The sequence below is a fragment of the Oncorhynchus kisutch genome, linkage group LG27, assembly GCF_002021735.2.
Source record: "Oncorhynchus kisutch isolate 150728-3 linkage group LG27, Okis_V2, whole genome shotgun sequence".
In the NCBI taxonomy this organism is placed as follows: domain Eukaryota; kingdom Metazoa; phylum Chordata; class Actinopteri; order Salmoniformes; family Salmonidae; genus Oncorhynchus; species Oncorhynchus kisutch.
The window spans coordinates 26388080-26403359 of record NC_034200.2 but is presented as its reverse complement, the minus strand read 5'-3'; the positions used below and the strand labels follow the sequence as shown (position 1 = coordinate 26403359).

General features: G+C 47.9%; 1 protein-coding gene across 1 annotated transcript in view; it reads right to left on the bottom strand.

The window, feature by feature from the left end:
• LOC109871787 (neuropilin-1a) overlaps window positions 1-15280 on the bottom strand; it is a 75305-nt gene that overhangs the window by 19283 nt on the left and 40742 nt on the right. The window contains exons 6-11 of the mRNA XM_031806691.1: window positions 14511-14677; window positions 9053-9208; window positions 8463-8607; window positions 7279-7513; window positions 7030-7126; window positions 5012-5156 (exon numbers count right to left, since the gene is read on the bottom strand). Of these exons, the coding sequence (XP_031662551.1) occupies window positions 5012-5156; window positions 7030-7126; window positions 7279-7513; window positions 8463-8607; window positions 9053-9208; window positions 14511-14677 (945 nt within the window). The remainder of the gene's footprint in view (window positions 1-5011; window positions 5157-7029; window positions 7127-7278; window positions 7514-8462; window positions 8608-9052; window positions 9209-14510; window positions 14678-15280) is intronic.

The window sequence follows — 15280 nt, the reverse complement described above, 5'->3', positions numbered from 1 at the left end:
GCAGACCTGGCTCTCAAGAAAAGACAGCCTATGTGCTCACTGCCCACAAAATGAAGTGGAAACTGAGCTGCACTTCCCAACCTCCTGCCAAATGTATGACCATATTAGAGACACAAAGAATTTGAAAACAAATCAAATTTTGATAAACTAAAATACCACACGCAGCAAGATTTGTGACCTGTTGCCACAAGAATTGGGCAACGCGTGAATAACAAACACCATTATAAAAACAACCTATATTTATGTTTATTTATAAATAAATAATGGGACATTTGATATGTCTTTATTCTTTTTGAACTTTGGTGAGGGTAATATTTACTGTTTATTTTTTATTGTTTAACTTTTCTTTTATCTATTTTACTTGCTTTGGCAATGTAAACACATGTTTCCCATGCCAATAAAGCTATGAAATTGAAATGAAATTGGGTGAGAGAGGATAAGAATCCTTCAGGGAAATGATACCTCTGCTGTAGCAAGCAGACAGTCTACAGGTCAACCTTCTGTGATTGGATTAGGGGATATGGGGTTTTAGATGGCAATGTGCCTGACATGGTGACACCAAGCAGGCTTCCAGGCCACATGGTCTGGGTGGAGATAGAAAATGATTCAGTAACATGAGACTATGGAGAGAGGCTGGTAGCTACTGGTAGCACGATCACTACAGATAAACCCTAGTCCGACGCAGGCAGAGAGTGGTGGAACAGAGGGTTTGAAATAGGTGTGAAGGTGATTTGGAAAATGAATTGGAGTAGATTGCTCATAGTAAATTTTCCAATGCGCCCTTGTGAGTGTGTGTGAGTGTGCCCGCTCCCTAGTAAGTGTGTACATGCAGATGCTCTTTGATGTGGAGATTGTATTGATTTGGTACAGATCAAAGAAGTTGGAGCATGTAAGCAGCCAGCCACACTCTTCTTCTTCTTTAATTTTTTTACATTTATCAGACGATGTTATCCAGAGTGACTTACCGGAGCAATTATGGTTAGGTGCCTTGCTCAAGGGCACGTCAACAGGTTTTTCACCTAGTCGGCTCGGGGATTTGAATGAGAAACCTTTCGCTTACTATCCCAATGCTCTTAACTACTACGCTACCTGCCACCCATTCCACCACCTCTCCCCAACTCCACCGTCTGATTCTTATCCTCCTCAATACGAGGGTAACCAGACACCCCGTACCAGACACAGATATCCCCAACCCTCAGTCACCCACCCACTATGACTGGTCCACCTCCCCTCTCTCACCCTCCCACTATGACTGGTCCACCTCCCCTCTCTCACCCTCCCACTATGACTGGTCCACCTCCCCTCCCTCACGCTCCCACAATGACGGGTCCACCTCCCCTCCCTCACGCTCCCACTATGACTGGTCCACCTCCCCTCCCTCACCCTCCCACTATGACTGGTCCACCTCCCCTCTCTCACCCTCCCACTATGACTGGTCCACCTCCCCTCTCTCACCCTCCCACTATGACTGGTCCACCTCCCCTCTCTCACCCTCCCACTATGACTGGTCCACCTCCCCTCTCTCACCCTCCCACTATGACTGGTCCACCTCCCCTCTCTCACCCTCCCACTATGACTGGTCCACCTCCCCTCCCTCACGCTCCCACAATGACGGGTCCACCTCCCCTCCCTCACGCTCCCACTATGAACTATGACTGGTCCACCTCCCCTCTCTCACCCTCCCACTATGACTGGTCCACCTCCCCTCTCTCACCCTCCCACTATGACTGGTCTACCTCCCCTCCCTCACCCTCCCACTATGACTGGTCTACCTCCCCTCCCTCACCCTCCCACTATGACTGGTCTACCTCCCCTCCCTCACCCTCCCACTATGACTGGTCTACCTCCCCTCCCCCCCTCCCACAATGACTGGTCGACCTCCCCTCCTTCATCCCCCTCCCACTATGACTGGTACACCCCCCCCACCCTCCCACTATGACTGGTCCACCTCCCCTCCCTCACCCACCCTCCCACTATGACAGGTCTACCTCCCCTCCCCTCCCTCCCACTATGACTGGTCTACCTCCCCTCCCCTCCCTCCCACTACGACTGGTCTACCTCCCCTCCCACTATGACTGGTCCACCTCCCCTCCTTGACCCCCTCCCACTATGACTGGTACACCCCCTCCCTCACCCTCCCACTATGACTGGTCCACCTCCCCTCTCTCACCCTCCCACTATGACTGGTCTACCTCCCCTCCCTCACCCTCCCACTATGACTGGTCTACCCCTCCCTCCCCCACCTTCCCACTATGACTGGTCCACCTCCCCTCCCTCACCCTCCCACTATGACTGGTCTACCTCCCCTCCCTCACCCTCCCACAATGACTGGTCCACCTCCCCTCCTTCATCCCCCTCCCACTATGACTGGTACACCCCCTCCCCTCACTCTCCCAATATGACTGGTCCACCCCCCCTCCCTCACCATCCCACTATGACAGGTCTACCTCCCCTCCCCTCCCTCCCTCCCACTATGACTGGTCTACCTCCCCTTCCTCACCCTCCCACTATGACTGGTCGACCTCCCCTCCTTCACCCCCCTCCCACTGTGACTGGTACACCCCCCCTCCCTCACCCTCCCACTATGACTGGTCCACCTCCCCTCCCTCACCATCCACTATGACTGGTCTATCTCCCCTCCCTCACCATCCCGCTATGACTGGTCCACCTCCCCTCCCTCACCATCCCACTATGACTGGTCCACCTCCCCTCTCTCACCCTCCCACTATGACTGGTCCACCTCCCCTCTCTCACCCTCCCACTATGACTGGTCCACCTCCCCTCTCTCACCCTCCCACTATGACTGGTCCACCTCCCCTCCCTCACGCTCCCACAATGACGGGTCCACCTCCCCTCCCTCACGCTCCCACTATGAACTATGACTGGTCCACCTCCCCTCCCTCACGCTCCCACAATGACGGGTCCACCTCCCCTCCCTCACGCTCCCACTATGAACTATGACTGGTCCACCTCCCCTCTCTCACCCTCCCACTATGACTGGTCCACCTCCCCTCTCTCACCCTCCCACTATGACTGGTCTACCTCCCCTCCCTCACCCTCCCACTATGACTGGTCTACCTTCCCTCCCTCACCCTCCCACTATGACTGGTCTACCTCCCCTCCCTCACCCTCCCACTATGACTGGTCTACCTCCCCTCCCCCCTCCCACAATGACTGGTCGACCTCCCCTCCTTCATCCCCCTCCCACTATGACTGGTACACCCCCCCCACCCTCCCACTATGACAGGTCTACCTCCCCTCCCCTCCCTCCCACTATGACTGGTCTACCTACCCTCCCCTCCCTCCCACTACGACTGGTCTACCTCCCCTCCCTCACCCTCCCACTATGACTGGTCCACCTCCCCTCCTTGACCCCCCTCCCACTATGACTGGTACACCCACTCCCTCACCCTCCCACTATGACTGGTCCACCTCCCCTCTCTCACCCTCCCACTATGACTGGTCTACCTCCCCTCCCTCACCCTCCCACTATGACTGGTCTACCCCTCCCTCCCCCACCTTCCCACTATGACTGGTCCACCTCCCCTCCCTCACCCTCCCACTATGACTGGTCTACCTCCCCTCCCTCACCCTCCCACAATGACTGGTCCACCTCCCCTCCTTCATCCCCCTCCCACTATGACTGGTACCCCCCCCCCCCCCCTCACTCTCCCAATATGACTGGTCCACCTCCCCTCCCTCACCATCCCACTATGACAGGTCTACCTCCCCTCCCCTCCCTCCCTCCCACTATGACTGGTCTACCTCCCCTTCCTCACCCTCCCACTATGACTGGTCGACCTCCCCTCCTTCACCCCCCTCCCACTGTGACTGGTACACCCCCCCTCCCTCACCCTCCCACTATGACTGGTCCACCTCCCCTCCCTCACCATCCACTATGACTGGTCTACCTCCCCTCCCTCACCATCCCGCTATGACTGGTCCACCTCCCCTCCCTCACCATCCCACTATGACTGGTCCACCTCCCTTCCCTCACCCTCCCACTATGACTGGTCTAACTTCCCTCCCTCACCCATCCTCCCACTATGACTGGTCCACCTCCCCTCCCTCACCCTCCCACTATGACTGGTCCACCTCCCCTCTCTCACCCTCCCACTATGACTGGTCCACCTCCCCTCTCTCACCCTCCCACTATGACTGGTCCACCTCCCCTCCCTCACCCACCCACTGTGATTGGTCCACCTCCCCTCCCTCACCCACCCACTGTGACTGGTCCACCTCCCCTCCCTCACCCACCCACTGTGATTGGTCCACCTCCCCTCCCTCACCCACCCACTGTGATTGGTCCACCACCCCTCCCTCCCCCACCGACTATGACTGGTCTACCACCCCTCCCTCACCCACCCACTGTGACTGGTCCACCTCCCCTCCCTCACCAACCCACTGTGACTGGTCCATCCCCCCTCCCTCACCCACCGACTATGACTGGTCCATCCCCCCTCCCTCACCAACCCACTGTGACTGGTCCATCCCCCCTCCCCCTCCAGCCCAGTCAGGGCAGCCTGCTCTGGCACGCGTCAGCCTTTCATGTCTTTTATGTCCTAACCCTCCCACATAACACATAGCACATAACACACTCATTACACTTCCCACACTGACTGACAGGCAGGGTACAGTATACGACTGTCATCAAGCATGCAGCAAAGGCTAAATGCCCAAGTCTTGCCACTAACGCAGGTCTCGGGTCTGTAGTTAGGAGTAGGTAAGTGAAACCTATCTGGGATTCCATCTGTGTGTGGTCACTATGGTTGATGTCTAAATCTAGACCCTGTCAGAGGGGTCTTTTAATACTGAAAATAACTGAATACTGAAATAACCCTAGCCTGGTCCTAGATCTGTTTGTGCGTTTAGTCAACTCTGTGGCTGTCGTTGTTAAGTAAAACTGTTGCCATGACAATTAATGTGCATGCGTGTGTGTGCACATGTTTGTCTGTCTTTCTATTCGTCTGTGATCGTGTGTGTGTGTGCTGAGATGTTTGTGCTAACTCACCATGGATCTCACAGCCCAGCAGCTCCAGTCTGAGCCCCAGGCCATCGGGGGTGGCTCTCTCTGGGTAGACCCTGAGGAAGCGAGTCAGCAGAGGGCCCAGCGTACGCAGCTCTGGGGTGTCATGGTTCTGGTTTCCAATGAAGATCTGGAAGAGAGCCAGGAGAACAGAACAGCGATGAAGACCAAACCATTTCCAGACCGTACACTACGAGACAGAAACCCGTTTTCCATTCCCACTATGCCAGCTCTGCACAGTAACCCTGTGGGCCCTGGGCAAAAGTAGTGCACTATAAAGGGAATAGGGGGCTATTTTGGGCAAAACATTACAAGAAGGGTAATGTCAGTTCCACACACTGGAGCTGACATTACTTTCTATCAAAACAAAACCTTTGGGAGGATGACATCTAGGATCTAGCAGGGTTATGAAACTAATATTATATCCTTAATATATTATTATCCTTAATATAGTATTTTAAGTGAGAGGAAAATATTTAGCCCCTGCTGTGAGCAGGTAGCAGATGTCCGGGACACCAGGCCTGCTACCACCATGGTGCCATACCCTACACAGATAGCCTTTAAAGAACAGATTAAATCTGTTCTGGGAACATTCTTGTAACATCTCGTGAATGTGTTTTGCACCCTAAAAGAAACATTGTAGAATCATCATCACAGCTGGACAGTTTTTGTGTTATGAGAACATTTGCCGTGACTTAACAAATGTGCTGGGAATCTTCACAGAACCAATTTTGGTTTGCTGGGTAGGTTCTTATGTTTCCAATCTAAGTGAAGCCTGAAGTGGCAGTTTGAAAAACACTTTGTCTGCCTCCCAAATGGCTCACTATTACCTATATAGTGCACTAATTGTGACCAGAGCCCCGGTCAAAAGTGGTGCACTTTATAGGGAATAGGGTGCCATTTGGGATGCAACCTGGATGTATAGCTGAAGTCACAGAAATGGACTGTTTGTTCATCTTTCAAGACTGGAGGCTGGAAATTAGCTTTTTAAAAAGACAGGAAAAAGGACAGGGGGATATCTAACGCCGCATCCCAGATTGCACCCTATTCCCTATGTAGTAAGTATATTACTTTTGACAAGGGCGTGTACTACATAGGGAATATGGTGCACTTTAGGACAGATAATTCAAGTCAGACTGTCTTATGAAGGGGACAGGGAGTACAGAGAGTACTGCTGGATGTTTTGAATAGCTAGGTGCTGGTGGTTTGCACACAAACACATTTCATCCTTGACTTTACCAATAGGATATGTTGCACTCTTGTCAAAATATTTTTCTAAATTAGCGAGTTAATCACAGGATTTTGAGCTGTAATTCAAGATTTTTCATACAAAAGCAATTACAAGAATATTGAGATCTTGATTTTCCCAAAGTAACGGTTAGCAGAATCGGGTAAATAGATGAAGCACACTTTCTTTAACCTCAATGTCAACTTGTTTAGACAGCGCATTGTTGTGTTGTGTTTTTAGCTGTATATATAATGTATTGTGGATGTTTTCAATGTATTTTGAACGCTTTCAGACAACGTGTTTAATCATCATGAAAAAAAATGTGTGCACCAAAATTACAAACAGTCATCTCTGACAGCCCTACTTTCTACTGATCTGTGGGTCTCTGTTGAAAAGAGAGGAGATGAATGCACAGGATACCTGTCACGCCTTGACCTTTGGTTAGGTCGGGGTGTGACTAGGGTGGGCATTCTAGTTTCTTTATTTCTAGGTTGGCTTGGTATGGTTCCCAATCAGAGGCAGCTGTTTATCGTTGCCTCTGATTGGGGATCATATTTAGGCAGCTTTTTCCCACCTGTTTGTTGTGGGATCTTGTTTGTGTATAGTTGCCTTGAGCCCTGCGTAGCTTCACGTTCGTTACTTTCTCCTTTATTGTTTTTTTGCCGGATCACGTTAAATAAAGATGATGAAACCAACCCACGCTTTATTTTGGTCCGAGTCTGACAACAACGTTTGTGACAATACCAAACATGAATTCCCAGGTTGCTTCCTTTACCTTAGGCCTAGAGCTGTTGTCTTCCTTCACCATAGTAAAGTCAGAGCCATTGTTGCTGTAGCCCACCTTGAACTTCTTCATAAACACATTCTTGTCTCTGTAGAAGAAGAAGAATACTTCAGTGGCCTGTAGAATGGATTAATGAAGTTAATCCTCTGCCAAGATCCCAACCTCTGCGAAAGACACAAACACACACTGGCTCGAACCCTCCGGTTGCTGACCCGCCTATCTAACCTCCATATTACCTACCTGTGACGTCCTCCTTGGATGAGCAGGCCGCTGACCAGCTTGTCCTGGCCCAGGTCCATCTGCAGCCACTCGTTCCGGAAGGGATGTCTGGTCTGTTGCTGGGTCCAGCCCGACCTCCCTGTCAGCAACCTGGCGTTCTCTGGTACCCAGCCGCGCTCTGCGTGCGATGACGCGCTGATCTGGGCGTCTGAGATTTGACCAGAGACCATCCCCAGCATGCCGGAGCAAGGGTAGTCTGTGAAATAGAGAGCGAGAGAGAGGGGGCAGGGTGAAGCTGCTGTGTCCTCATGGGCTCTATAAGGTAATAGGATACCATTTCAGACACATCCTGAGTCTGAGTGAGACAGTATGTAACAGCTTTCCCTGTGGAGATCAACTCCCCCTAGTTCCCAGTCGTTCAGTGTTGAGGTCTATGTGAGTTCTTGTGTGATTTGTTTTTACCACTGCTCTTTGTGGGAACTCCCTCTATGTGTGTGTGTGTGTACATGGGTATACTGCATGAAATATAAGTGGACACAGAGACAGACTGTCTACTTCCTCCCTGTGTCATTCTAACCTCTTAATCACCTGGGCCTTGCACAGTAAAACAAACACACACACACACACACCACACACTAGCCCTGCAGTGAGAAAGAGTATAATACCATGATGTTCTCCTGCTGAGAGAAATAAGGGAGGATATGGATCTCTGAAATGAACCATGTGATGTGCTTTGTAACATCGTAAATACTGTATGTACGATGACTCAACTTGCCTTCTTGCCTTTTTCCATTGCACTTTTACAATAACAACCAAGCATGACCCTCAACCGGCTTAGGAGGCAGTGATTCTTCGCACTTACTAGGGAACCCGGTAACAGTATATGGTATATATTAGAAGTTAGGGGAAGAGCCAAAATATGCTTATGCAATTGTGTGTGTGTGTATGTTTGAGAGCTGCCTGGTGATGTCTGCCCTGATGTCTACAGCTGTGTGTGTGTGTGTACCTGATGTCTACAGCTGTGTGTGTACCTGATGTCTACAGCTATGTGTGTGTGTGTGTGTACCTGATGTCTTGCAGCTGTTTGTGTGTGTACCTGATGTCTTGCAGCTGTGTGTGTGTGTACCTGATGTCTACAGCTGTGTGTGTGTACCTGATGTTTAAAGCTGTGTGTGTGTACCTGATGTCTAAAGCTGTGTGTGTACCTGATGTCTTGCAGCCGTACACCTCGAAGCGCATGCAGATGCCTATCTCCCAAGACATGGGTCTGATGCGGACGTAACGGGCTAGAGTCTGCTTCGGTAGGAACGACCTTTTTTCCTCTGTAGGATTGTGGTTCCCCTGGAAAATCTGGAGAAGGAGAAGAAGAAGAAAACAAGAACAAGATGACTTTATTGTCCAACAGAAACATATATTCTGCTTTATTCCAGAATAATAGACAATATAGTCACTTTTGTTTAATAGAACTGTCTGAAACAGTTGTGTAAAATATGGCAGAAAAATGTCTGGCATTATTTGTCCAGAGTACAGGAACTCTTGCCTAAAGTATTGTGAAATGTGTATTGTGAAATGTGTGGTCTTGATGTTCAGACTGAACTCATTCTTTCTATTAGTTACAATGTAACACTATTCTGCAACCACTCTGGGTTACACCCTTCTAGGGCATTTTTCCTGACCACTGTGCTCTCGCTTCTGCTTTGGTTGCTCTTTGAGTTCACGGCAGGTTACTTTAAAGGTCTTTGTGACAACTGCTGATATAAAAAGGCTTAACTTATATCTTATCAGTCAGTCTTACCATCTGCTTGGATCCCTCCTTTATTGGGACCCAGTCCTCTCCATTGGAGCTCACGTCCACTTTGTAGGAGTGGACAAAGTACTCCTTCTTCGTCTCCTTGGAGATTGCTCCCTGTGTTCCCACAGCTGAAACAAAACGGAGGAATCCCAGGTCCACCTGGCAACACAAATTAGGCAAGAACATCCAGTTAGCTAGAACCCTGTTAGCTCATGCATTATTAGGCCAATCAGATATAAAGAAATGAAAGGCCTGTACAGGGAATATAAGAAGAAAATTGCAAACATGCAATACAGGCCTACTAACTGTGTTAGAAAAGAGCTGACAGAAGCCACTTTGAGCTACCTGTCCGGGCCGCTAGTATTTGTCCCTAAAGTGAGAGAGCCACTCACGGTCAGTTAAGATTTGGGTTGTAAGTGTTGATCATGTTAAGACACTCTGAATGAATAAACAGAGAGGCTGGGCTTGCATTCTGAGCAGGGCGGGGCCTGCTAGTACAATTGTGGCGGACAGGATGAAACCAGTCGGAAGGCACACAATACCCCTGCCGATGAGTACAGGAGCGTTGGCCCTTCCTCTGGGAGCAGGGGCAGATCCACAGGAAGTCAGCTCCACTGCCTGGGGAATTCAATTGTCTGTCTGGGGAAATCCTGAGCTGCTGGTCTCTCTAAGGCTGCATCCCAAATGGCACTCTATTCCCTATAGTGCACAACTTTTGACCAGGGCCTATAAGGTAGTGGTCAATATATGGAATATGGGGCTCAACCCTGGTCTCTCAAGGGCACAGGGGCATGGAGGGCAGGGCTGCCTGCTGGCTACACTGCTGCTGTTGGCTTCATGTATTCAATATTGATGTGCTTTAAAGTAGCTGGAGCACAGTGTGGTTGGTTGCTATGTGATAATAGTGTAGATGCGTTTGTTTCTGTACATTTGTCTTGAGACAGTGGCTTTTTTGCTTTGTCAAATGAAAGCATTTTCTTTCAAAAGTATCCTCCAAAAGAACCGATAGAGTGTCTTTGAGGTAATATTGATTTATAGACAAAAAACAGTGCAACTCCATGCCTTCTCCTTTTAGGGGGTTTGAATTATGAGGTGTTTTCTAGGTACATCATTTTCCATTTTGTTATGATGAAGTATGCTACAGTAAGTGTCCCACTCCGCAGCATGGTGCAGCTAGCCAGAGGCTAAGTCCCCAATGGCACCCTATTCCCTATAGTGCACTACGTTTGACTAGGGCTCTGGTCAAAAGTACAAAAGGAGTGCACTATGTAGGAAATACAGTCCCATTTGGAACACAGAGTAATGCTCCATTCTTCTTACTTCAGCTGAATATAATGAGCTACCTAATTCATGCATGCATGCCTTCGCTACATAAAATTATATTATTCATGTGTCGACAGTTTATATATTATTGATACTATTTCCAGGATACAATTCTTCACCATGTTGTCATTTTAATGTGGCCTGGATGGTGGAGGACAGGAATTGGTGCCTCGACTCCTTTGTTTTGAATCTTTGACCATATAGGTATTATGCTGATTCATTGCCTCATCTTGGCTTTTAACCAGTTTCCCCCGGATGCCACAGGTATGAATGAATCTACCAACCCATCACTGTGTGTAATTAATCCCCAACATGGCCGTTATTGTTGTACATAAGAGTTGAATTGTAGTGAGATTGACATGTAATTGAACCCTGTGAAGTATCCTCATGCAGGAAAGGTTTCCTTCCTCACCGAAGACAAAGCATTTATAGGTATACTGCTTGAGGAGAAACGTTTGTCATGGGTCTGTGATGTAGGGAACCAGGAAAGGGCTGTACATCTGGAGAACACATTTGGACCTGGCGGTGCTGTGAGTGAACATGTTGTTCCAGGACAGAGAGGAAAAGTGAAAACAACCAGTCCTCAGAGACTGTTGGAGGAGCTCCCATCATCCTAAGAGGAAGTGAAGAATGCAATACTTAGTTAGGTCGCATGTGATCCAGTGTCGATGTGCACATGTCAGAATCATACACTAAAATGTATTATACTTAGGCAGGGCGTGAGTTTTATTTTGGCATTTTGGATGTCATGGTAGAAGAATGGAAGCATTCTGTGCTATGCAGTCGTTAACATAATTGCATTGTTAGTGCAAAACTGAATAGAAGAGATCTGAATAGAAGCTCTTTACAATGCATTCAAAGCTGGTCCATGTAGAATATGTTAACATGGCCAAAACCGACAGCTCACATCTCAACTGACCTGACCATGAATGACCCTGTCACTTTAGAGAGTCTTGTTTAGTGGTAGGCCCAATAAGCTCACCGAATGGAACCACCGCCTGTTCTTGGATGCAACACTCACTACTGAGTTCCAAACTGCCTCTGGAAGCAATCTGGAGCAGTATTTATCCTCGCTGACAATCCTCCATGTGGTCGGAACCCCTTTTCCTGTCCTGATCTTAAGCAGTCTAAACCCAATAATATAGCACAGCACTTTCTTGAGAAAACACGGAGAGGTCTGAAAAAGTGGGTCACAGCAGTCAGTCACAGTGGCCTAGTGCTGATTACAAGCTCTTCCTCTCCTCGCCATAAAAACACCAATATCCTGTTTTGAAGGATGTGCCAATGTTTTTGTTGAATCTCATTTAGTGAAGGTCCGGCTGATGAATGCAGCTGGGTCTGCCTCTTATTGTTTTCTCCATTAAAGGCCTGAGCGGAGGGTTTAATTTTCAACCGCAGAGTGTTAGCACTGCCAAGTGTGGAGTAATTAGGAATACGGGAGAGTAATTAGCATCAGTCTTTTCATAGAGGAAGTCTGGCCAATATGCTTGGCCGGCCACTGTGGAGCTCATGTCAGATAGAATAGGAGGCGCTGGACAGAGTGTTCGGTTGCTGGACAGAACGTTCGATTCAGAGCCATCTATTGCGATAAAGGGCTCTGGTTCGTTTGCGAGATCAAGCTGAGACTGAGACTGAAGCTGAGAAACACGGTATTTCCTGCCAGGACAGTCCAGGACATTGTCCAAAACCCCTCTAGTTTGTACTCAAGCTGCTTGTCTGTCCACCTTTTGGCAAACATTTCAATTTGTACATATTTGTTGATGGGCACTTTGTATACAATGCTGTGCATGATTATGATTCTCAAAGAGATAACAAGTATGTGTATCAAATGTCCAGCGGAGCTTGTGTGCTATAAGTAGGTTGCCATTCATTTATAGAAGGCGGAGGGGAATATATAGAAACTCTAGGGATTTTACCAGGATAGGCTACAGTAAGGAACACAACAGCCCAGTTCGCAGGGGTACTCTGTCGTTCACACAGTCCACACAAATCCATGGGGGGCTATTTCTTCCTCTCCCAGAAAAGAAAGAGAGAGTGCCTTCAGATTACGCTATATATACACCCCTTCAGATTTGTGTATTCGGTTATTTCAGCCCCACCCGTTGCTGACAGGTGTATGAAATTTGAGCACACCGCCATGCAATCTCCATAGACAAACATTGGTAGTAGAATGACCTTACTGAAGAGCTCAGTGACTTTCAACGTGGCACCGTCATAGAATGCCACCTTTCCAACAAGACAATTCGTCAAATTTCTGCCCTGTTAGAGCTGCCCCGGTCAACTTTAAGTGCTGTTATTGTGAAGTGGAAACGTCTAGGAGCACGGCTCAGCTGAATAGGCTCAGCTGAAAAGTGGTAGGCCCAATAAGCTCACCGAACGGGACCACCGCCTGTTCTTGGATGCAACACTCACTACTGAGTTCCAAACTGCCTCTGGAAGCAATGTCAGCACAAGAACTGTTCATCAGGATCTGCATGAAATGGGTTTTCAATGTCAAGTGTCGGCTCGAGTGGTGTAAAGCTCACTGCCATTGGACTCTGGAGCAGTGAAAACGTGTTCTCTGGAGTGATGAATCATGCTTCATCATCTGGCAGTCCGACGGACAAATCTGTGTTTTTGGTGGATGTCAGGAGAACGCTACCTGCCCGAATGCATAGTGCCAACTGTAAAGTTGGGTGGAGGCAGAATAATGGTCTGGGACTGTTTTTCATGGTTCGGACTAGGCCCCTTAGTTCCAGTGAAGGGAAATCTTAACACTACAGCATACAACGACATTCTAGATGATTCTGTGCTTCCATCTTTGTGGCAACAGTTTGGGGCCATTTCCTGTTTCAGCATGACAATGAACCCGTGCACAAAGCAAGGTCCATAAAGAAATGGTTTGTCGAGATCAGTGTGTAAGAACTTGACTGGCCTGCACAGAGCCCTGACCTCAACCCCATCGAACACCTTTGGGATGAATTGGACGCTGACTGTGAGCCAGGCCTAATCTTGTCGCTGAGTGGAAGCAAGTTCCCGCAGCAAATTTCCAACATCTAGTGGAACACCTTCCCAGAAGAGTGGAGGCTGTTATAGCAGCAAATTATTGACCAACTCCATATTAATGGCCATTATTTTGATATAAGATGTTCGATGAGCAGGCGTTCACATACTTTTGGTCATGTAGTGTATGTTACTGCACTATTCTGTGGTAATGTAACGACATCCCACGATTCAAAGAACAACAGAATTATCATGCAATGGGGTCAAACTATGGAGGATGTCCCATTTGATACATGCTGTGTGTTTTCCTATCAGTTCCTTAAAAGCAGCTATTGCATTTGGTTGTATTAAAATACATTATAATCCCTGCATTATTCCTGGAATTCTGTTCTGTTTCGCGAAACTAGTGAAATCTTGATTGACATGTTCCTGTTCAGTTCATAGTGTTTGGTGTGTGTGTGTCAAGTTACATAACGCCCTCATATAACAATCTGCATTTACCACAAGAGGCCTCCCCCTGAGGTTGTTGCTGATACAAAATCTAGATTCTAGAAGCCATGTCCCTGTTGGACAGTTTGTTTACAGCGTGCATAGGTAGGAGCTTAATCAACCCAAACACCAACTAGTCCAGTCAGTCTGGCCTCTCAATCATAATCGGTGTTGTTTGTGACTTGGTGTTGTTTCTTTTTTGGCTTTTGTAGGTCTGGCGTCATTCACAAACACCCTCATGACCTGTGCTACTACAATCTCTCGCTCTCTCACACGCACACACACAATCAAATTTGCGCAGACACACACACTAGTGTATACACACACACGCACACAATCATACTCACGCATGCACACCTACAATCACATACAGTACACACACACACACACTTCACATGACAGTAGCTGAACAGGGAGCTGTAAAGGACTAAACACACTGTCCTAAAGAGTTTGAATACCCAACTCTTGCTCAATCCAGTGCTTACTATGCAGCCATAATGTTTTCTAGGCACCAATAGGATAAGTAATGTCAGAGACAGACACACAGAACCCTATTCCTCTATGTAGGGAACAGTGCCCATAGGGGTAAAATGGGAATAGGGTTCCGTTTGGGACTCAGACACCACACATGTAACCCAGCTTCCCCAGGGCTGTCTCTCTCTCATACCTGTATCCACTCTCTAGCAGAGTCTTCTGAGGGGGTCCATCCGTTCTCTTTGTAGTTGAGTCTGGAGCGTTCTGGGGACCAGTTGGGGTTGTACTGAGAGGAGGCAGTGATCTGATCTGAGGTAATCTCCCCTGACTCCATCCCCAGGCCCTCCAGACAGGTCAATTCTGTCAGAGGAGAAATTCAACATGAGTTACACTTTATTTGGACATTCCCCTCGAGATGATCAACATAATACCGATTCAATTTTCAATTTCAAACAACTCTGTTGTTACACAACAACTTGCTGGGGTTATGGTTAGAGTTAGGTTTAGGTTTAGTGTCAGGGTTAGGGTGAGGGCTATGAGACTCCCTCCACTGTCCTGTCGTGTTTGTCTAAGGCAGTGTTAAAAAAGAATTCAGCAAGGACACCATTTTTTTCAGGCAGAATTTCAGGGGACCCTATTTTTTTCCCCAAATAATTTCTCGTAACCTCAAATCTACATCAACAAATAACCTTCAATTCATTGCATTTTCATCTCTTATTAAAATGAAAGAAACCAATAAATACATTTACTCAATAAAATAGTATTTGTCTAATTATCTTTCTCAAAAACATTTGTATATTGTCCCATACAATAATCTGTACTCTTAATTTTTTGTTACTCAGTTTGAATACCTGTCACGCTGTGACTAGGGTGGACATTCTAGTTTCTTTATTTCTATGTTGGTGTGGTTCCCAATCAGAGGCAGCTGTCTATCGTTGTCTCTGATTGGGGATCATTATTAAA